General features: G+C 44.2%; 1 protein-coding gene across 2 annotated transcripts in view; it reads right to left on the reverse strand.

Moving 5' to 3' along the window:
* The window catches only part of CDH4 (cadherin 4), a 643,793-nt gene that overhangs the window by 23,084 nt on the left and 596,771 nt on the right, over nucleotides 1–23,938 (reverse strand). For both annotated transcript variants that reach the window (XM_026652873.1, XM_026652874.1), the window contains 3 exons: nucleotides 18,245–18,430; nucleotides 10,311–10,564; nucleotides 5,782–5,924 (listed from right to left, as the gene is read on the reverse strand). In XM_026652873.1, coding sequence (XP_026508658.1) covers nucleotides 5,782–5,924; nucleotides 10,311–10,564; nucleotides 18,245–18,430 — 583 coding nt within the window. The remainder of the gene's footprint in view (nucleotides 1–5,781; nucleotides 5,925–10,310; nucleotides 10,565–18,244; nucleotides 18,431–23,938) is intronic.

Consider the following 23,938-nt stretch of genomic DNA (forward strand, 5'->3'; position numbering starts at 1 on the left):
TCCCTTTACCAAACAGATAGTTTCAAATGGTTTCAGCTACTCTAGGGGAAAGGGCAGGGAGGTGTTGATGTCCTAAAAGGATCATGGGGCTGAATCCTCAGCTGGTGTAAATCAAAACAGCTCATTTTACTTCAGTGGAGAATCTGGCTCCCTGGCTTGATCTGAGAGTTAAAATAGAAATGAGCTCGTATGGAAAAGATTTGGTACCTCTAAACGCAAGAGTAGAGGTGACAACTCTACATCTAGCCACAGTGCGAGTGACCACTGTCTTAGCTAACAGCATTGGAAAAGCCTGCTCAACACAGGCAGCAGCTTCTGGAGTGAATAAAAAATGTGATGCTTCCCCATTATCATTTCATTGTACCTTTGGAGGGATTTTCTAGAGTATGCATAGATCTGCTGCCTGGTGGGTCTTCTCCATTCAGGAGAGGGCAAATGCCTTTAAAGTGCCCTCCTATGTACAAGGACGTTTCCCTGGGGCCTTGTAACGCTGAGCTGACAAGTACTGGCGGAAACAAATTAAACTGAATTTATGTGACCTGGTGCTGGGGAACCATCCACCCCTTCTTTATCACTGTGTAATGGCAGACAACCCAAGAGGACCCCCCACAGAAGCACCTGAAACTAGATGGAGCAGAGGGGAGGCTGATAAGGGAAACAACTTGAAATAAAAACATTAAACTGATTATGATTTTTTTAAATAGAAGCTGCACTTTTTGCTCCTGTGTGAATAGCTCATTATTGTAGTTCAGGGAGAAATCATGTCCAAAGAGTGGAACAGCTTATTAATCACATACAGAAAATGTTCAAAAGGATTTAACAAAACAGAATGTTGTTTCTTCCTTCAGGGAAGGAAAAAAACCCCAAACCTGCTTTGATAAGTATGTGATGACACAGCACATGGAACTTAGGAAGAAATTTGAAAGGAGTCAATTAACCTAGACAAAACTTTAGCCCTTACCCTAAGCACTCAAAACAGCATTTTAAATAAGGGGGTGTTGTATATGCATTTTGATGGCTGCACTAGAACAGCAACAGATTATTTTTTCAAAATAAAGGAATTAATTCAGATTTCAGCTCATGGAGTTGCTGAATAAGGGCTCAAGAGAAGAGAGAAGGTGGGGAGCTGAAGCCTGAAGAACTCCCTCCCAGTCAACTTTTAAAGGGGGGTGTCTGCGGCGGGACAGGAAAGGCAAAATCATTTTGGTTCGGCAGCCCCAGCAAATCTGCTGATGGGGGTCGGAGAGATATCAGAGCCACAAATTCTAACCTGGTATTGGGTATTTTAAAGCATGGGATGGGTGCCCAGGCATAAATTCACAATAGTACTTAGGCACCTAAACCCGAGACTTAGGTGCCTACGTCCCAGTTTTAGGTTCCACCTAAGATTTTGCAGTAAAAAGTTCCCTAGGCAGCTATGTTTTGACTCTGCTGCCTCCCACTAGGCACCCCGGCACCTATCTCCCCGCCTAAGCCCCAAAGCAATTCACAAACCAAAGGAAGACAGGCATACATCACCTAACTCATATGTGGGGCCCAGTCTGATAGGCATGGTCAGAGGCCACATGTACATCTGCCCAGGCAAGTTCACACAAAGCTGCCAGAGATAGGGGTTCCCCCATAACTTTTAGTCCAGGGTATGCACCTGGAAGGTTGGTGATCCCTAGTTCAAGTCCCCCCTCCAGCTGATGAAGAGAAAGGATTTGAACAGGGATCTGCCATCTCTCAGGGGAGCACCATAGCCATAGGGCTATGGGATATTCTGAGGTGAGACCCCATCTGTCTTCCCTGTTGAAGCTGTTACACTGGACACTTAACAACTCAATGGAGCAGGGGGACTGGATCAGGGGTCTCCCACATCCTGGGTGAGTGCTCTAACCACCAGGCTACAGAGTCCTGCTCATGTGTGTGCGCTCTCTCTTTCCCTCACCCAAATAACTGGTGGTTATCCACAGTGGAGCAGGTTACAGAACCATTTGTGGCAGAGAGAGAGAAATACCTGTAGCCTGGTGACTAGGGCACTCAACCAGGATGCAGGAGACCCAGGAGAGTACCCTAACCACTGTGCTAAAAGTTATGAGGGAGCTCCTCCTTCCCTTTCCCCACCCCCAACCCTCTGGCTTCTTGAAAAAAGAAGCCTAACCCCAAAGAGGGTTCACAGCAGAGCATGGCTAGCAGAACATCAGAACGGCCATACTGGGTCAGACCAAAGGTCCATCTAGGCCAGTATCCTGTCTTCCAACAGTGGACAATGCCAGGTGTCCCAGAAGGAATGAACAGAACAGGTAATCATCAAGTGATCCATCCCCTGTCGCCCATTCCCAGCTTCTGGCAAACAGAGGCTAGGGACACCATGCCTGCCCATCTTGGCTAATAGCCATTGATGGACCTATCCTCCATGAACTTATCTAGTTCTTTTTTGAACCCTGTTATAGTCTTGGCCTTCACAACATCCTCTGGCAAGAAGTTCCACAGGTTGACTGTGCATTGTGTGAAAAAATACTTCCTTTTGTTTGTTTTAAATCTGCTGCCTATTAATTTCATTTGGTGACCCCTAGTTCTTGTGTTATGAGAAAGAGTAAATAACACTTCCTTATTTACTTTCTCCACACTAGTCATGATTTTATAGACCTCTATTATATCCCCCCTTAATCGTCTCTTTTCCAAGCTGAAAAGTCCCAGTCTTATTAATCTCTCCTGATTAATAAGCCGTTCCAGACCCCTAATAATTTTTGTTGTCCTTTTCTGAACCTTTTCCAGTTTCAATACATCTTTTTTGAGATGGGGCAACCGCATCTGCACGCAGTATTCAAGATGTGGGCATACAATGGATTTATATAGAGGCAATATGATATTTTCTGTCTTATCATCTATCCCTTTCTTAATTATTCCCAACATTCTGTTCGCTTTTTTGACTGCCGCTGAACATTGAGTGGATGATTTCAGATAAATATCCACAATGACTCCAAGATCTCTTTCTTGAGTGGTCACAGCTAATTTAGATCCCATAATTTTATATGTATAGCTGGGATTATGTTTTCCAAAGTGCATTACTTTGCATTTATCAACATTGAATTTCATCTGCCATTTTGTTGTCCAGTCACCCAGTTTTGTGAGACCCTTTTGTAGCTCTTTGCAGTCTGCTTGGGACTTAACAATCTTGAGTAGTTTTGTATTGTCTGCAAATTTTGCTACTTCACTGTTTACCCCTTTTTCCAGATCATTTATGAAGATGTTGAATAGGAATGATCCCATTATAGACCACTGGGGCAACACTATTTACCTCTCTCCATTCTGAAAACTGACCATTTATTCTTACCCTTTGTTTCATATCTTTTAACCAGTCCACAATCCATGAGAGGACCTTCCCTCTTATCCCATGACAGCTTACTTTTCTTACAAGCCTTTGGTGAGAGACCTTGTCAAAGGCTTTCTGAAATCCTAAGTACACTATATTCACTGGATCCCTCTTATCCACATGTTTGTTGGCCCCCTTAAAGAATTCTAATAGATTGGTGAGGCATGATTTGTCTTTACCAAAACCATGTTGACTCTTCCCCAACAAATTATGTTCATCTATATGTTTTACTATAGTTTTAACCAGTTTGCGCAGTACTGAAGTCAGGCTTACCAGCCTATAATTGCCTGGATCACCTCTGGAGCCCTTTTTAAAAATTGGTGTCACATTAGCCATCCTCCACTCATTTGGTACAGAAGCTGATTTAAATAATGGGTTACAAACTACAGTTAGAAGTTCTGCAATTTCACATTTGAATTCCTTCAGAACTCTTGGGTGAAAAGCATCTGGTCCTGGTGACTTATTATTGTTTAGTTTATCAATTTGCTCCAAAACCTCCACTAATGACACCTCAATCTGGGACAGTTCCTCAGATTTGTCACCTAAAAAGAATGGCTCAGGTTTTGGGAATCTCCCTCACAGCCTCAGCCGTGAAGACTGATGCAAAGAATGAATTTCGTTTCTCCGCAATTGCCTTATCGTCCTTGAGTGCTCCTTTAGCATCTCGATCGTCCAGTGGCCCTACTGGTTGTTTAGCAGGCTTCCTGCTTCTGATGTACTTTATTTTTTGCCATTACTTTTTGAGTCTTTGGCTAGCTGGTCTTCAAATTCTTTTTTGGCCTTCCTAATTATATTTATTTATAATGATATATACTTCATTTGCCAGAGTTTATGCTCCTTTCTATTTTCCTCACTAGGATTTAACTTCCACTTTTTAAAGGATGCTTTTTTGCCTCTCACTGCTTCTTTCACTTTATTGTTTAGCTACGGTGGCACTTTTTTGGTTCTCTTACTTTTTTTTAATGTGGGGTATACAGTTAAGTTGAGCCTCTATTATGGTGTCTTTAAAAAGTTTCCATGCAGCTTGCAGGGGTTTTACTTTTGGCACTGTACCTTTTGATTTCTGTTTAACTAACTTCCTTCGTGCTCTTAGGCTCCTAACTCTGGGAGACGGGTGGGCTTAGCACACCCTCCTCTGGTTAGCATCACCCATTGTCTATCTTAGGCGGCTCCCGGCCTAGTGTGCTGGCTTTGGTGAATCACAGTCTAATGCACCTATCTCTCCCCCTTCATTGTACAGGGTGCTTGGGTGCCCGAATCAGGCTTTGTGAATCACAGTGTGTTCCTGTGATTTTCTAGGTGCCTAAAAGCGAGGCTCATCCTTGCAACAGCTCAATACTTTTGTGAATCTAGCCCCCAGACACTGGAATGGGCATCCATAAAGGCTGCTCCAAATCTAAAGGAATAATAAATTAAATAATAATGTGGCAGTGTCTGGGTGTAGTTCCAAACATAGCCACCTTCGCTTATCTTTGGCCTCTCCTTGGAACTAGGAGAGATGTAGGTCAGCAGAATTTAATCACTCGAGTTTGCATTGGGTCAGGATACCGGGGTTGACACCACTAATTTCATTAAAAGTGCTGTGCTATCTTTAATGACTACAAGAGTTCAGGACCTCAGCCTGACATCTCAAGAAGATGACTCGAGGTGTTAACTGTCCACATCATTTTGAATAGTTTCTTGCAACACGTGTTAACTCCTTAACTGTTCCACCTTGTATTTAGCTGTGAGTCACGCTCTGAGTACCTTTCCCAGACCTGAAGAAAAGCTCTGTGTAAGCTTGAAAGCTCGTCTCTTGCATTAACAGAAGTTGGCCCAATAAAAGATATTACCTCCCCCACCTTCTCTCTCTAATCCCAGGAAGAAGCATTGTACTGGTCACTAAGCACTAAAGCACACTAGGTACTATGGTGATGACTGGGCACTTTAGAAATGTAGACAGATAGAGAGAGATCAGATCAGATGAGACAGACAGTTTTAAGGAAGTTATAGCATCTTAACATTAAAACAGGTCAGTTTCTTTTTAATACCATCCCCTCTGTCCCCTCAAATGGTTTCTGATTTCCTGATGGAACGTTTCCTACACGTTCTCAGCTGCGGATTTTGGATGATAATGAAGATTGCTGTGTTTTGCAGCACATGGAGCTCAGACCCCTTTGGTATATCCTTAGATATAGGCTACACTGCTACACAGAACTTCCCAAATCAATTTTCCATTTGCCCTCACTTTCCCTTAATAACACTCTCTGAATGCTGTGCACATTTAATTTACTCCAGCAATTTCCTGTCCCACTTTCACATTTTTAACCATAAAACCTGGGAAAAAGATAACTTATACTGACAACTCTGTCAGGGCATCATTCCTGTTAATGCATCACATTAGAGTATTATTGAAGCATGAACAATGGGAAGCTTGAGCCCACCGTTGTCAGCCGCCAAGAACGTGGCCTCATAGACATTATTCTTAATGTAGACTGACTCTCGATCAAGGACAGCAGCAGTAGTGATCTGACCGTTTGTGGCATTAATGTTCAGCCAGTTTGCAGGATCTGACAGCTTGGAGTATCTACAGAGAAAGGAAATAAATACATGGCAGTCTTTTCAGTGACATGTCCTTAATACGGCTTGAAATAAGGGTTTTTTGGACTCCTGACCCCTGTTTTGAAGGAGCTTTGGATAACTGGTTTTGTTGACAAACAAAACACTAATTGAGTGTCTACTGCTGGTCATTTTTTTGACCTCTGCAATTATTCAATTTTCCCATTTCCTTCCCATTAAAGGTTCTGCCTTCTGCTAAGTGCCACTTATGCTCCAGCTTCCTGCTACAGGCAACAAGCCTATTCTACAGCCAGTTGCTAATAAAGATAAAAGGGCCCTTGTTAGAGTACGAAATGGTCACTACATTCATGTGTTTGTTCCTCTAGAGCTCAGACTAAAGGAGAGATTATTTCCCCATTTCCTACTCCTGCCCTCCTACAATATAGATTGCTCCAAAACTCTGGATATACCTCCCTGTCCACCCCGCACCCCATAAGGAATTAGCGCTGGAAGGACCATATCTACAAGGTGGTACTCCTAAGACTGACATCATTCTGGCCAATCAACATATTTTACATTAGAACCAGACACAACTACCTCAGTGGTGTATGATGGGAACTCATGGCTGTATTCGCCATGAGGCCAAACTGAAGCAATTTTAGGTGTGCCATTTTGGAGTGGCTGCGGGGAGGTGTGTGTGTATATGTGTGCGCATGTATAGGGAATAGGGTGACCAGATAGCAAGTGTGAAAAATCGGGACAGGGGGTGGGAGGTAATAGGAGCCTATATAGGAAAAAGCCCCAAATATCGGGACTGTCCCTATTAAATCGGGACATCTGGTCACCCTAGTAGGGAAATTGGAGAAGAATCTCAGACAGAGAGATGGATGGTCAGGTGAAGAGTGTCTAGCCAGTATGTGAGGACATGGTTAGCCGGTGCAGCTGTGCACTGGCTGTGGAGAGTAGAGCATCAGTGTAATGACGGGCAGGGAATTTGGGAATTTGGGATGAGAGCTACTGGGGAGCCGGCTCTGTGAGAAGAAAGAGTTGCAATGGAAGTGCTGAAATTCCGTGACCTTAGTAGCATGCAGGACAAACGTTTAGAGCCTATGGAAGTGGATAGGGTCAATACAGTCCTGAGAACAAAGAGTAACACTTGGTGGCAATCACAGAAGGGAGTGTATTTTAGTAGTTAGTGCGCACGACTGGAAATTGGAAAATCTATTCCTGGCTCTGGCTCTGAGACACTGCATCTCCTTCGGCAAGTCACATAATTTCTCTGTGCCTTAGTTTGCCCATATATAAGATGGGGATAACAACACTTACCTATGTATCTCAGGGGTATTATGAGGCTTACTTAATTGCCTGCCAGTATACGGGCAAATGATCGGTCCTAAAATATCTAGCTAAACAACGTGGTCGTACTAGATCCGAGAAGAGCATTAAAACAAATTCATTCTTTTTCACTAGATCAGAGGTGAAAGATTCACGGCAAAACCAGGAACCACGCAGGGGTCCCCTGAGTTCCTGATAGCATTGTAGTCTTGAAATTCGGACCAGGTGGTTCAGCACAGCTTCATCTGAGGCACATTTTCTGCAATCCCCAGGGGTGCTCTGTTAGGCCCAGAGGCCGGGCAGTCTCAGCTGGAGGGCCCCCAACTGTGGAATTTATTCCCCCACGGGTGCTGGAACAATTTCTACAGTTGGGGGTGCTGAGAGCCATTGAACCAAACTGTAAACCCTGTATACGTGCAGCACCCCCCGCACCTGAAGTCCCAGCACCGATGTACTCCCCTTGCCAATCTATCATAGCTCAAGTTTGTTAGCATTCTACAGGGTTGGCTCTATAGAGCTTGGCAGATTCCAGTCAAACCTTTTCCAAATGGCTCTAAACAGAGGCACTCTCTTTAATTTCTTTTAAAATCTCTCTTCATTGCTCATGATTTCTACCTGGCTTACTTTTCTAGTGTGAATGGTTGTTGCTATCTCTCATGTGTCCAGGAGCGATAGAAAGGACCATATTTTATGTGATTGACATAAACAAACACACCTGGGCTTATTTTAGAGACAATTTGGGCTTATTGATGGTTTTTGCATCAACATCCTGCAAAATTCAAGGTCCCCTGATACGTAAGCAGGTGAAACTCCATGGCTTTGGCTGAATTTCACTTTCAGGTTCTGGTTTGTTTGAAGTTGGAACTCAAAGTGAAAATTGAGCAGCCTGAGTCCAGTCTGGACTCAAACAACAATACATTGTCTGCACAAGCCCCTGCCAAGTGAAACTGTTACGTTGCGTGGAGCTATGTGCTTTAAAGCGATTGTTTTTTAATATCATTGTTGTCACTGTGCCCTTTCATTGCTGAAAATGATCAGTGATCCGGCCTGCAAAGCTGCCTTTATGGATTCGTTTGTGGCTAAAGAAGATAATTTGAGATGGGACATAGGCTATGATCACTGACAAAAGCTGGGGCTTGTTGGGGGATGTTCTTAAGCCCGGATCTTTCCTTTGGGAAAATTATATTTAATAAAAGACTATAAAAGCTGCTTGCAAAGATATAGTGGCTGGATCCTGTTCTCAGTTAACTGAACACTGTTTAGGAGATTAGTGTATACATATGTATCTCCCATTCATTTCACTGCTTCGAATATTTACCCTCTGGCATTTTTTTTTTGTCTAACTCAGCAGTGCCAGCTGGGAAGACAAGACAAAAACAAACCAAAACATCATTTTGCATTGTTCACAAAAACTGCTGGGGGAAAGTCTCAACTGAGCCTAACAATATTTTGTAGCTTCTTGCAAAGCCATGGAGTCACTCTGCCCTGATGAAACCCAGGTAAGCGAGAGCTACACTTACATTTAAAAATAGTGTGTTGCTGGATCCGAATTTTCAATGAAATGTGTGTCCTGGGAATGCTATGAAGAACAGCTCTAGTAACTTGCTGTCGATATATAGAGAAGATCATGCAAGGTCCTATGTGTGCGCCAGGCAGTCAGAAGAATGGCTCAGCCCAGCCGCTCATTCTCCCCAAAACCGGAGAAAGTTACAACTAGCAATTTTCATTCTGGATTACAGTCCAAACATCCACAGATCAGAGAGAGTATTTGATCAGAATGGGAACTGTTCTCCTCTATGGACTTCAAAACTGGGTTTAGTGGGGAAGGGAGGGAAATGAAGACCCTTCAAAGCAGTGGTGGGCAACCTGTGGCCCGCATGCGGCCCATCAGGGTAATCTGATTGCAGGCCGCGAGACATTTTGCAGACGTTGACCATCCACAGACACTGCTGCCCGCAGCTCCCAGTGGCTGCGGTTCTCTGTTCCCGGCCAATGGGAGCTGCGGGAAGCAGCAGCCAGCATGTCCCTGAGGCCCGCTGCTTCCCGCAGCTCCCTTTGGCCGGGAACAGAGAATCGCTGCCACTGGGAACTGCGGGGGGCCGTGCCTGCGGACGGTCAACATCAGCAAAATGTCTCGCGGCCCGCAATCAGATTACCCTCATGGGCCGCAGGTTGCCCACCACTGGCCGCGGTAGCTGCATGATTCAAGCCTAACCGTTTTAAAAGTCAGGCCCATAAAGTTCAGTGGAATTTGAACATGCATCTGGAAGGTGCCCAGGTGCTCCTGAAAGAGGGATGAAGGATGGTCTTGTGATTCATTCACTAGAATGGGACTCTGGAAAAGTAGATTTGGTTCCCAGCTTTGCCACGTGTTTTCTTTGTGACATTGGGCAAGTCACTTAGGGCTGGATTTTCAAAGGTATTTAGGCACCCAAAGATGCAGATAAGTGCTTTTGAAAATCCTGCCTATCTGCAACTTTAAGTGTCTAAATACCTTTGGAAATCTAGCCCTTAATCCTTCTGTGACACCTGTAAATTGGAATAATATCACTTCTTTCCCCCTACCCTTTGTGTGTCTTGTCCATTTAGACTGTAAGCTCTTTGGGGCAAGGACTGTCTATGATCATGCATATGTACCTAGTATGGTGGGGCCTTGATCTGAGGAATAATAAATATGTTTTATACTGATAAGAGGACGTAGCTCCCCAAATGATGATTGATTTCAGTGGGGGTGGGTGAAGGCTCTCAGCATTGCTCAGAATTAGACCCTTTCTGAGATTCACTTATGTGATGCGGGCTCTGACAGTGTCTTACTTCACAAATAGCCCCATTCAGAATCTCACCCATGGGTATGGTCCTGAATATTAAAGGCTGCTAAGTGTGTTGAGAGCTTTGGATGGAGGGTGTTAGAGAAGTGCCAGGTATTATAATTACTTTATATAGGGTAGTTTATGCAGTAGATTCTGATTGGTGCATACTGTTGCTTTGATTGTTCTGACTGATGCATGCCCCCAGCCTTCTATATCCTAACTCTTGCTCTTGATTTTATACTATCTCCTTTGTCCATCTGGTTTCCCACCTTACTGCTTGCTGCATGAAGCGATCAGGATCCACAGCTGAAAATGTTGTCAATGCCGTCCCCATGGGCACCCCTTCCTCCAGCCTGATCAACTTGTGGTTCGTTGGAAAATAGGGTGCCTCATTGATATCCGTGACTGAAATGGTGACTCCTGCTGTAGACTGGAAGGACATCTGGATTCCGCTTGCTAGTGGAGCTTGGTTTGACACCATCACTGTCAGCATGAAAGCCCTGTTCATTTCGTAATCGACAGCCTACAACAAACAAGCACACAAGATAACCCCATGTGAAGAATAAATCCCACCTGCTGGTGGAAATCTGGAAGATTTAGAATGGGGTCAATACCATAGGTCACTGTGTAATCTAATTTCTGGGTGTAGGGCCAGGTTCTGCTGTCAGCTGCAAAGGTGTAAATCCAAAGTAATAACCACTTCAGCAAACGAAGTTACTCCAGATTCACACCTGTGTAAATGAGGTCAGAATTTGGCCCTTAGATTTCTGGGAAGTAAGAAAACAGGATAAAAAAATTGGAAAGACCAGGAAGGATTTTCTCTAAGTTTTGGTCAGGTGCTAAGTATTTTCCAGAAGGGAAGGAGACTGACTTTAGGGCTAAGTCTACACTAGGAGTACTTTGCCAGTGTTTAACTAACCCAGTATCAGGGGCACTGGAACAGAGGGGGCCATGGGGCCCTGTCCCCCTCCCCCAGTTTTTACCAGCGATAAGGGCAAGCGACGAGGGGGGGGGAGAGGGCAGAAAGGAGCGAGTGGGGGGCAGAGTCTTAGGGGTAAGAAGCGGCATGGGAGTAGGGCCTTGGGAAGGAGTGGTGCAGGGGCGGGGCCTCAGGGGGAATGGGCGGGGAGGGGAAGAAGGGGCGGCGCCTCGGGGTGGCGCGGGGCCATGGTTCGGGCGCCTCTGCTCCCCACCCCGCTTTTAAGATGCTTCCGCTGCTCCTGCCTAGTATACTATACTGAAAAGGTGCTCCTAGTGTGGATGCAGCTTTTGTCACCATAGCTGACTCCAGTCCCCCCGAGCAAAATAATTTATACCAGCAAAAGTGCAGTTTTGCTGGTATAACTGTGTCTACACTAGGGGCTTCTGCGGGCACAGCTCCATCGGTCAGGGATCACACCTCCTCCCACCCCTGGCCGACAGAACTATGCTACTAGACGTTCGTAGTGTAGACCTGGCCTACCGTAGCATTCAGATTTCAGCAACCGCTCCCACCAAGGGCAGCTATAAAAGCAACAAGCGTAGCCATGTTCAAAGGAATTAGACAGGTACTTAACAGAGTTATTAGCATTTAAAGCTGCTGGCTAAGTAACTGGGTCAGACTCAGTGGACTCCTGAGCCTGTAGCGTTCCTTGTTTCCTCTCAAGTAAGATTGTATGTGAAGGTTGGGTCGCAAGGTACTACAGCTGGTTCGGTAAATCATCCTGGCTCCCACTGGCGCCTTTGAAAGCTGGTCGCGCATGATGCTTTACGGTTACTCACACATTTCCAAAAGGTCTGTTTTGCCAGTGGGTGGCTGTAGATCTCATTTCAACATACACAAAAGGAGAGCGTCTCTTAGAAGGGAGAGGGAATAAAAAAGCTTTACCTGGCATAACTGATTGAACTGCAGAGTAATAATAATCTCTATACCGTCCCTTGTAATTATTATGAAGGTAGCTTCTAATCATACGCCAGGGAGGCTTGAGTTATGCCGGATCACACCTCTGCCCATTAAAACACGCTTTGCCATAATTTATTAATTTAGAAGTATATTAATTCCCTCCAATATGTCTTCTAATGTGATGACTGTTGACTGGCTCTAGAGGCTGAGTGCTAGCGTCTCAGCTGATGTAAACTGGCGAAACTCTAATGACTTCAGTAGAGCTATCCTGATTTGCACCAGCTGAGGGTCTGTCCCCTATGTTCCATGTAAGAAACTGGAATGCCAGGGCAGAATTCAAACCATGGAAAGGCTGGTCTGAGGTTAATGGCCACAAGGGAAAAAACAAATTCCATGGAGGAAAAATGGCAAACGGTAAAATATTGGAATCTGTGTTTGACTGAAGTGCTTGTGCAGGGTTCCCATTACTTACTTGGCAGGTCCAACACTTACTTAATAAATAAAAGGAACTCAGACAGACTGATACCCAGAACACCCACCAGCACTGGCGCAGGGACTTACGCTGCTTTCAAGAAAGGAGGCACATTAAAACTTCTTACTTCAACACTATCTGAAGCCTTGGAACTGTTCAGCTAATGTGTTTCCAGCTCCGAACACTCCTTCTAGTCTCCTTAATTCATATTCATTAATACTTCATTTTCCTCTGCACTTGCCTTTTGCTAAATATATCAAACTAAAAAAAATTATTTATACACATTCAACCCACCGTTCTGTGGGCTGTAGCTCATCAGATGAAAATATGTTGAGGGACGGGGCCCATAAAGCAGAAGACACTACATTGATATGCTACGGGAAGCAGAGATTTGTTAATGAATTCAGAGTTGTGGCCTGGCTCTTGGTTCCAAGGGAACTAGTTCAAATCTGTCTGTTCTCTCTCATCCTTCAAGCCCTTGCCAAGGATTCCTAAGCATCCCTTTTAGAACCTTCTTCCCTACAAGGCTCAGTATTGTAGCCAAAACTTCCTTAGCCTGGGCTGGAGAGGATGCCTTCAGAATGTGACACTGATCAGACTTGATCCGCTATCAGTGCTGACACTAGAGGCCACTATCAGTTCTCTCTAAGATTTCTTCCACTGTGCTGAGAATTTACTGATTCTGTACTGTGTTCCACACCCTTTGCACAACGGGAGTGGAGACCGACTGCCAAATCCTAAGCCTCCCCTGGAACGAGGGAGTCCTCAGCAGGTGCAGACTGGTGTAGCTGGTTCTTATGCCTCTCTCCCTGTGGCCCCCCTCCCCAGCAGAGGGGTGCACTGGGGCTGGAGGGAGTTGTTCAGGGGCAGAGAGAGGTGGGCAGGGGGGAGTGGCTGGACTGCGAGACACTCTGGTAATCCCCAGCTGGTAGATGGTCCCTTGAGGATCAAGTTAGAACAGCCTCCAATCTGCACCTGAGGTTGGTCAGGGAATCAGAGGGGTGCAACTGGCTCCCTGACAGCCCTCTCAGTCTCCTGGCTTAGCAGAGAATCTGGCTTTGCTTGTTTTAGGTATGCAAAGGGAATGCTAGGCCCGAATTCAAACCATAGAAACACTGAGGCCAGTGGAGAGAATTCCACAGGGGGAAAAAATGGTGAAATATGGGCTCTGTATCTGACTGAAGTGCTTGTGCTAATCTTCCCATTGCTAAAGCATTCCATAGCAGTCAGGGCCATTTCAGCCCTACACAGACTTAATACAGCACATGCCCTGGACAGCATCCATCAGGGAGACTCTTATAGTGCCCTGACTTCGACTTAGAGCTGACCTCTGTGAAGAAACCCAATGGTGCAAACGCTGTCTGCCCTTTCCCAGGGCTGCAAACCCACCGGGATGGCAAGCTATGCAAACTGCACTTCCCTGCCTGAACGGAGGTCCATCCAGTTTTCAGTATAATAGCTGCGTGTAAACGGAATAATCCGCGACTATTGATATTAACCTCAAACTTCATTTCATTTCTGTATGTCTCTGGGGTACCATATGGTTTATCTGAGCGTATGGATGGCAAATGGGTATGCAATGGGTGAGCATTAATCAGATGTGACGGGACAAACCTCATAGTGGTTTGTTCCTCCAGTTCTCAATTCTTCACACTGGGCTAACACTTTCCATCTTCATGTCACTGAAAATGCTACATATTGATTAGCCCAACAGCAGGAGCAATAGCCCAGAAATATGTAACATCTTGGATGAGAATATGTCTCAGGGAGAATCTGATTCCTCATGTATTTCTTTTATTATATATATGTGTGCATGAGAAAGAGATGTATGTGTATTCATATGATATATTACACACATACACAAACACAATAAAAGAACATTATTTAAGATTGCAAAGTCAAACACTCAAAAGACAGGAAATTCCAGAACTAAGGTTGCCTGTGCAACTGCTTGCCACCACAAAAGTGGTTCTGCACCCGCTGCGTGTACACCAGTTGGGATCTATATCTGAGGGGTGCGCCCACTTTTGCAGGCACTATCCGCTGTGTGCACAAAATTTGAGGCTGTCCAAAAATACGGCTCTGACATCTTGTCTTGGGACGCACAGCTCAGCCCTCCTATGAGCACAGTGGCTCAAGTTACCTAGGCACAGCTGGTTAAAACAGAGGGCTTACACTGTGTCCTTCTCTTCTCAACATACTTGTAACTGAAGGGAACAAATTTGCTTTATGCTATTGTTATGCCAAGAGTGAGATCATTAACGGAAGTATCTCCATGCAGAGTACATAATACCGCATTAGTGAGCTGGCTGCACGGGGCATCCACAGCTGCTCTTGGAGAGCATGTTCAGACTCTGCTGTGTCTCTACTGAGGGGGAAGTTACTCTCTCTCCATTTATAAGGCTTGCAGTGGAGAAAAGGGCCTTGCACCCTCACAGGAATGATATGAAAAGCAAAAATGAAACTGTGTCCTTTGGTGATCAGACTGGAAGGGCACAGGTGGTTTTGCTGAGAGCTGGTTAAATGCTGCAGAAACAGCCTTCACAGACATTCATTTGAGTTCTGACTGGCTGTTTGGTTTGAACAGCTTTATTAGGGTTACCATACGTCCGGATTTTCCCGGACATGTCCGGCTTTTTGGTCCTCAAATCCCCGTCCGGGGGGAATTGCCAAAAAGTCGGACATGTCCGGGAAAATAGGGAGGGAGGGGTCGTGGGGCTTGGGTCCGGGCTGGAGCCGCTGGGGCAATAGCCGTAGCCGCTGGGGCCAGCGGGTGCTCGGCTGCCGGCCGGCGCCGCTCACTCTGCCAGGGCCGGGGCCGGGCCGGAGCCACTCGGCCGGAACCGGGGCCCGAGCCGAGCCGGCCGGAGCCGCTGGGACCGGGGCTGCTTGGCCGCCGGCCGGTGCCGCTCGCCCAGGGCCGGGGCCGGCGCGCTCAGCCAGAACCGGGGTCGGCGCCCCAGGGCCCAAGCCGGGCCGGAGACGCTGGGGCCAGAGCCTCTTGGCCAGGGCCGGTGGACTGATCACTCAACGAAGCAGTGAATCAATGACATACTTCTTCAGCCCAAGAGTCTGTCTGTGAGCCTGTGCCTTCGGGTGGTGGGAAAGAACTGGCCAATAGATGCCACAAGCATCTGAGGGATCTGAGGTCAGTTTGCACTCAATCCCCCAACAGTAAAACATTTTGTCTTAACTGAAAAGGCTCAACAGTTTTCAAAGCAGAAGGTGAAATCCAGAGTCTTTCCTTCCCCACCAGGAACAGTTAGTCAGAGGCAGTTTTCTCTCACACTCTCCTGTTGAAGAGCACTGAGAAAGAGGGCCAGCTTCAGGCACCAGCCTGGCAAGCAGGTGCTTGGGGCGGCCACTCCAGAGAGGGGCAGCACGTCCAGCTATTCGGCGGCAATTCGGCGGACGGTCCCTCACTCCGGCTCGGAGCGAAGGACCTCCCACCGAAGTGCCGCCGCAGATCGCGATCACGGCTTTTTTTTTTTTTTTTTTTTGGCTGCTTGGGGCGGTCAAAACCCTGGAGCCGGCCCTGCTGAGAAAGTCTTCCAGTTTGATAAGAGTGAGAAACTTAGGATGTACAGAAGGAGCAGGTGAGGTTATCTACTAAAGACATTCTATATAATTTCAGGCTTTGAGCTCAGTGTGACATGATAGGATTTTCGGTGTGATTCGTTGCATTGTGATCACTATTGGTTATATAGCAATGGAAAATCAGCATTGGCATCAATGGCATCTTGACAAATCTGTCCTGCTTTTTGCCTGCAATTTCTGAATAAGGGATGGTTCATTATGCAAATGTCCTGGTGTAGCAAGGATGATCATGTAAATCCCTTGGTTTTCATTTTGATGTAGCTCTAAAACTACAGTCATGACACTTTATGCTTTGCTAGATTAGGAATAAAGGGCTTTTTTCTTTTAGTGAAAATTGTATGCGTGTTGGCATTTCTACTTCAGATCAGCTGCCGAGGTGGAAAAAAGTTAAATTGTTTCATTTTGCCATGTTGAGTTTTTGTTTTTTAAGCAGAATAACCCCCTCCCCCCAACCCAACCAAATCTGAAAAGGTATTTTGATGTTGCAGCAGATAAGGCTGTCAGTCATCATTAGAGAGCAATAAGAGTGATAAATAAAAAGACCTGCTGAAATACCATCTAGCAGGTAAGATGATGCTTCCTTTAAAGTCTCAGCAAAGTGGCATTTGCAGACACAAACACACAGCCTAAGGGGCAAAGAATAGGACAAGCTCACACATTCCTACCACGGTAATGTGAATGGCATTTCACTGATGTCATTTTTCCTAATAGTCGAAGTGTATGTATTAAGAATGACTGCAATTTGTTAGCTACGAGGGAGTGTTTTTTCACCCACAGAGTCGTTCTCTAATTGTGCAGCTCTTTACATTTTGGTGCTGCTGCAGCACTGTATTTATTAAAACTTTTTTGTTAAGAGAAGGTCACACTTTTCAAAAGGTAGAGGCTTTGTTCTTGACAGCATAAATAAATCTTTTCAGGTGCAGCGCATGGTACATGTAGGGCAAGTTCCTTCAGATCACAGCAGCCTATTCATGCTTTTCGCTTTCTTGAGAGTCAGTGGGAACATCCGTAGGAATCTTATCTACTAACTGATTCACTGAATATTGAATGAATGTAGCTGTGTTCTGACTGCATTTAATATCTGCAGAGGCATTCACTGCCTGCGGCTGCTGGTCTTATGCAAGTGAATGTGAAACAAGCCCTCAAATGAAGACTGAACTCGGGCTATTTGGAAGGGTAGGGGATGAAGGGAAATGGAATTTGATACCTATTCCAAATTTTCTTAGGGTTCCAGGTTCCAAGCTGTAGCATTTAGGACATTGTAGAAACTGGATGAGGCAGAGCTCTGAACTTCACATTGCTCACTTCCTACTTCTGCAGCAATATTGAAAGCAACAAGCTGTAGGTTAAGAATATCCAGGCCCCTGTTTCTCAAGGAATCTTTGGGCCAGATCCTCAGCTGGTATAAATATGTATAAAGCCATTGATGTCAATGCAGCTGCTCTGAGTTACACCAGCTGCATATCTGGCCCACAAAGTGTGTTGATGGTTTGGTATCGGTAAAGCAATAGCTCCCAAACTTTTCAGGCAACTCTACTAGAATCCTAGAATCATAGAATATCAGGGTTGGAAGGGACCTCAGGAGGTCATCTAGCCCAACTCCCTGCTCAAAGCAGGACCAATTTCCAACTAAATCATCCGAGCCAGGGCTTTGTCAAGCTAGACTAAAACCTTTCCTGCACCAGCTACGGATGACTTTGTCCCCTTTCCTCTTTGCCACCAACAACCTCATCCCTCCTTGTGACAACAATCCTCCTTCCCTCCCTGCTTTCATAAGATATTAGGTGTCCAGGTTTTGTGCTGCTGCCCATCTCACATGCAGATGGGTCTGCTCCAACCTTCGATGGAGTGTGGTGCACTCCAAATCCTAGAATACGTCAGACTGGGCAAGGCTACAGAGTACAATCTCCACTATAGTTTGGAGCCAGAAAATGGTAAGACAAACAGGAGTAGTACCTAGAAGTGCAGCTCAGAGACTGGGTCCTACGTTCATCATGTGAGTGTTTGTGAGGGCTTGTGGTGGAGCAGCCAAAGAATGAGAGGGTGGTGAACCAAGAATTAGTGGCTTGTAGTACAGTATGCATGTCACGTGCTACAGAGAGAGATGGGAAACAGCAGATGAAGATTCAAGCACTGACATTCCCAGGCAAAGAAACATGAAATAATGGCAGACTTCTGGGAATCCTCCTGGGAGTAATAGCTTAGAGGGTCACAAAGACTGACTCGATTTGGCTCCCATTGAAGTCACCTACCTTCACCACAGTTACCATGCCTTCATTGGTAATTGGATCCGTCCGAATGGTGAAATGACCAGAAGGATCTCCACTGATAATACGGTACACGGCGTTCCAGTTGGGGGAGTGAGGCTGGTCCCGGTCCACCACAGTCAAATTTGCAACCACAACTTCCACTCTGTTCTCAGGAACCTCCCCGGAATACTGCAGTCAAAAGACAGAAACTGTTATGAAGAGTTCTTAAGGATTGCAGGGCTAAATCCCCAGCTGGCTTAAATTAGCATAGCATCCTTGAAGTCACTGGAGCTATGTTGATTTACATCAGCTGAGGAAGTGGACCTCAGTGTTCAGAGACGGTACTTGTAATAAAATAAGAGTTAAAAGTATTCTCAGTTTCTACACCTGCCCCTGAGTCCCGTTGGCACTTGTGGTTTTACAATTCCATGTTCTTTTCTTTAAATGTTTTTCCCCACCGTGTTGCTGTCTGAAAGATCTACACAAACAAATGCGTGAAACTGACTAAGTGGCCAAGAGGAACAGCCAAACTGTTGTCAGATGTGCAAAGTAAGCAAATTAGGGGGAAAAAAGAGATTTCCTCGCCTTAGTAATCACGTTCAGTTATAGTAATCGGAGCTGTTAGTTGTGACAATAGGAGATGAAAAATGTCAGATCAAAGTGATTTTTAAAAAAATTTGACTGTGTCCCTTTAATGTAAAACATTTTCAGATACTCAGCTTTCAAATGATGCAATCTTATAGCTTGATTTTATCTAATTTTTCTTCTTTCTGCTTTTGATTTGATTTTGCCTACTATTTTTCTAGTGATTTTTTGCGTCAGCCTTTCCTATAGGTTAATTCTATTATTTGTTTTCATGAACCACATCCAGTTTATGCATATTATGATGCATTATCTGCCTTCCTCTCAATTTTCTGCTTTCAAAACCTTGATTTATCATATATCTGGTCAAGGACCCTTGATAGTTCATATTTCCTGCCTTTAGGGCCCAAAAGCTCCCACTTAGACACCTAAACAATGCCCAAATCTTCAAATGTGCTCAGCAGACTGACGATTGTATTGACAACAATTGCGAATCAACACTTAGATGGGCATACAGCAAATTAAACACCGGGCAAACAATGGAGCTGCTGGCTCCAGTTCTGAAATTGAAACTCAAGCCCCAATTGTGGCCTCGAACACTTTTGAAAATCTGGCTCTTAATATGTCTTTATGCAGAAGTATGCTAATTACAACAAATCATTATTTTGTTATTTAGCTGAAGATTCCCTTTAAAGAAATATTGTTCTAGTCTGACACCATTCAACATTTTGGTTTATATATACTTGCCACCAATATATAACATTTCACATCTGACAGCAAAAAGTTTTAATTTGCCATATGCCAATCTAAATGAAGTCTTGCCCTTTAGTGCTGTCTTTAATGACATTTTGCTGTCTTTTCACTTATGCCCCTGTCCTAAATAAGTTTTCATTAGCAAATACAGATGGTGTTTTTGCCTACGTCCATTAGGTAGTGGAGCAAAACAGTGGGATGCCACTTATTAATTCTAGTTCTAAAATATATCATAGTTCCTCTACTTCTCTTTGTTTCCCACTATGTAGCCAGGTCTTTATGTATTCTCAGGCCCAATTTGGAATCTCTGCAGCATTCAGTTTAAGCAGGGGAATATCATATGGAAATTTATCAAAAGCCTTTTGAAAAATCCATTAGATCATGTCATCTGCACACTTCTATTATCAGTCTTGTCTGAAACCTGCTCAAAAGAACTCAAGGAGATTAGTTAAGCAGGATCGTCTCTTGCTAAATCCATGATGGTTGTATCCCATTGGATTAGATTAATGTTGTACTGCATGCCAGCGATGACAAGTTGATGGCTCTTTGGCTTGCTTGGGCAGTTGACTGTACTGTGTTAAAATCAAGGTATCATATTTGCTGTAATTCCAAAGGAACTAAGCATGTTAAATTGAGTATTGTACATATCCCAGGTCACTGCCAGTTCCTGTCTTGAGCCCATGTGAGTCACATGAAATTTAAAGATTTAATCTATCCTATTGCTCAAATCTTAAAGCCCTCAGCCAACTTTTATTTACTCAAGCTAAACTCCCATTGCCTTTAGAAAGAGTTTTGCTTGTGTAAAGATGACAAGAAATAACTGTGAACTTCAGAATTTGGTCCGCTATTCATTTAACTCTTTGTGGGACCAAGTAGGATGAACTCATTCATTGATAGAACTTTTTGCTATAACAGTGGACCAAATCCTGCAAGATACTGCACATCCTTTACTCCCAGTGGGCTACATCCTGTAAGGGGCTGAGTCTTTGAGACATCTACTGAAGTCAGTCCTTTAAGGAAAAATCCTATGGAATTTAATAGGGATGAAATCAATAGAATTTTATAGAAATAGCTCTAAAAGCCTTTAGACTTTGAGAGAGAACAATATTCTCTCTCAGGGTTATTTTGACCCATCAGATATAATTCTCTAGGATGTGTTTTGGGGCTTCTTTTTTTAAAAGAAGCCTCCAGGAAGGTTATTATTTTATGTCAGACTTTTCCATAAGGGTGGGAGTCACAATGCTCAGCAAGTATTAAGCATCTTTCAGGATTTGGTCCATTCAGGTCATTGGGAGTTGATGGCATCTGAGGAAGCAATCAACCCTTTACAAGATCCAGGGGTTTCCGTGGAAATTGGTCATTATGCATACAGGGCCAGACCAGCTCGGGTAGATCAGAGTAGCTGCACTGAAGTCAATGGAGCTATACCAATTTACACCAGCTGAGGAATGAATCCTGAAAGATACTTAACACTTTGAAGTCTACATCAATTTTTTATCAGCTGTGGCTCAGTACTCATTGTAACCCACTGCCTCAGCCCTCCGGTCTATCTGACACTCTTCCATTGTTTATGTAAGCATGTGCTGTAATGTGCCCACAATTCTGTTTGCTTTTAATAAAATTAAGTAATGAAATTAAATTACATCTGGTACTGGACGGATGGGAGTTTGGAGATGCTCAAACATATTTAACGTCATTTCCTCCCTATCCTGAAGTAACTGAGAATGATGAGCAGTGCGATATTTTACTGTGCTTTCCCCAGGCCTAGTAAGTTTTCTTTAATGAAGAGTGCAAGGGATTTTCAAATAGCGAGAGGAGTATCTCTGCTCAAACACTGTAAAATAATAAGGGGTCCAGAGAGAAGAGCTGGAATAAACAAGAACAACAACTCAGTAGTGCCTGCCCTATACTTGCTGCTTTATCACGAGTGTGATTTTTATAATGTCAGGTAAAAGGAGTACAGTAATTAGCAGACAAATGTTTTCAGAAAACAGACACCCTATTCCAGCTTGTCCCATGAGCTTCATAATCCAGTGTGCTCTGCACGGACTCCACCTGACACACATGGGAGCCAACAGAGCTCATCCCTCTTGGAAGCACTTGCAGGATCAGGCCCTAAATGCACTCAGTGCCATTTTATGACTCTGGGCAAAATGAGGCAACTCAGACTTATCCATGATGGGAAAGTTACAGAGATCCTGTTATTTAACCTATGAAGGGAATTGGTTTTTCTTAGCAACGAAACTTTGGTCTCCTCTTCCAGGCTAGTTTCTACAAGCAGTTGCCTCCTTCTAAGGACTGCAGCCCAAATGAGAATAAAGACAGGACATTATAATGTAATGTGAATCAACAGTGTGCATGAGAACAGTCTCTGCGACACCAATGTGTTCACACTGGATCCATGTAATTGCAGACCGCCCCCACCCCCTTCCTGGTGTTCCAATTGATACATCTTTCAGAAGAACAACACCAGAAAGAACCATACTACAAACGAAAAAGAAAAGGAGATTTCTCAATAAGGAAGCAAGATTTCAGTCAGAAGGATGCTTGTGAGAATCAAAACAGGCCCTCATTCCCAGTGGCCACTGCTGAAATCCAAAAGTGCCTGCTGCTTCTTGTTCTGGGATTTGCATCATCTCTGTTTGCAGGTATGAGGATGAGGTAAGACTATTTTTGAGCTGAGTTGATTGTTAGCTGTTCAAAACGTTCATTATAGAACCTGAAACCACATGAAACACACCTACATTTTAGATGTAAGGACAAACTTGATGCCCAGCTTAGGTGTGTCGAAAGCGAAGGTTTGGGAGCCTTTCAAATGAACCCAGGTACAGTTTTAATTGACCCTGGATTCATTTACGATTTTAACATGAAACGCATCTATTTTGACTGAGGTTGACTTTGAGATTGTTTATGCCTGAAATTCAAGAGGTGCAAACCCATATGCACTGAAATCAAAGAAAAGGATGCACATGGCCTCTTACAAAGCAAAACTGCAGAGTTTCACCCAGCTCTGCAGCAAGCATCACGTCTGACATAAATCTCGTGTCAGTTATGAGCAGGCATCACACAGGAATCATATATCATCTAAAATATTCATTGCTTAAGATATTTTATCATCATCTACATCTTCACTTTATCCTAATATTGTAACATTTACTTGTATTCATCTGTAATTTATTTTGCTTCATTTTCTATTGCTGCATTATGAAGCTTTTCATGTTCTTAGTCCTTTATTTTAATCTCTCTCTCACTAGTTATTTTGGAATTGATTGTTATTCAGTCTGAACATAAATTATGAGATAAATAATTGGTCTGCCAATTTACCATGATTTCTTAAACCTGCCCTATTCATCTGAAGTTATGTAGGTTCCATTTTTTTTTCATATTGGTATGATTGTAAAAGATCCTCTCACTGGCCTCTAGAGCTGGCCTGTCTGAAGTCATATGGTGCTGGAAAGGTAATAATTCATTTTGATTTCCAGGCTGCATCAAATTATACTGAAGTCATTTAACCCTAGAGTTTATTTTTGTCTTGCTCAGTACTTGACAGCACATATGTTCAAGCATCACTCAAAGGAGGAAATGGAAAGAAGCAGGGAAATGATAAGTTCACACACGATGACTTTATAACTTTGCAGCATCTTCTAAGTCTAGTCTGAACTGTAGAGCCAAGCACAGTGGAATAAAACCAAACAGCTCCTTGCAGCCACTCCCAGTGTGTGCTGATGTGAGATGGCTGAATAGGGAGAAAAATTATTCAGGTTCATTTTGGTGACTGCTACAGGGATTTTCATTTCTTCCATGTTAGCCCCTCTTTCTCTTTCATGAAGATTTGCTATTGCAAAGACTTGCTCATATGCATATTTGTAAAAAAAGTGAATTTCTGATCTCTAACCATAATTACAACACAGAATTAGTTGTGAGTAGAAGCAGTTTAGACGGGTTAGGCTATCCACACAGAAACAATGCCCTGTCATGTAAGTGACCAACCATACACCCTGAATATCAAATCACACATACCTAATACCCATAGGAATGCTCGTAGGGAACAGTTTATGATCAGTCCAGAAGTTGAAAGTTGTTTCCACAAAATATTTAGCAAAGAATTTTGAATATTAAATAAATTGATAAAAACTGTAGTTTGTTGGCAATTTGTGTAAATGAAAAAGGGTTAGATTATTCCAGGGGTCGGCAACGTTCGGCACGCGGCTCGCCAGGGTAAGCACCCTAGCGGGCCGGGCCAGTTTATTTACCTGCTGACGCGGCAGGTTCGGCCGATCGCGGCCCCCACTGGCCGCGGTTCGCCGTCCCGGGCCAATGGGGGCGGCGGGAAGCCGCGGCCAGCACATCCCTCGCCCGCGC

Source organism: Terrapene carolina, unplaced genomic scaffold, assembly GCF_002925995.2.
Source record: "Terrapene carolina triunguis isolate 2854851 unplaced genomic scaffold, T_m_triunguis-2.0 Scaffold130, whole genome shotgun sequence".
Lineage (NCBI taxonomy): Eukaryota > Metazoa > Chordata > Testudines > Emydidae > Terrapene > Terrapene triunguis.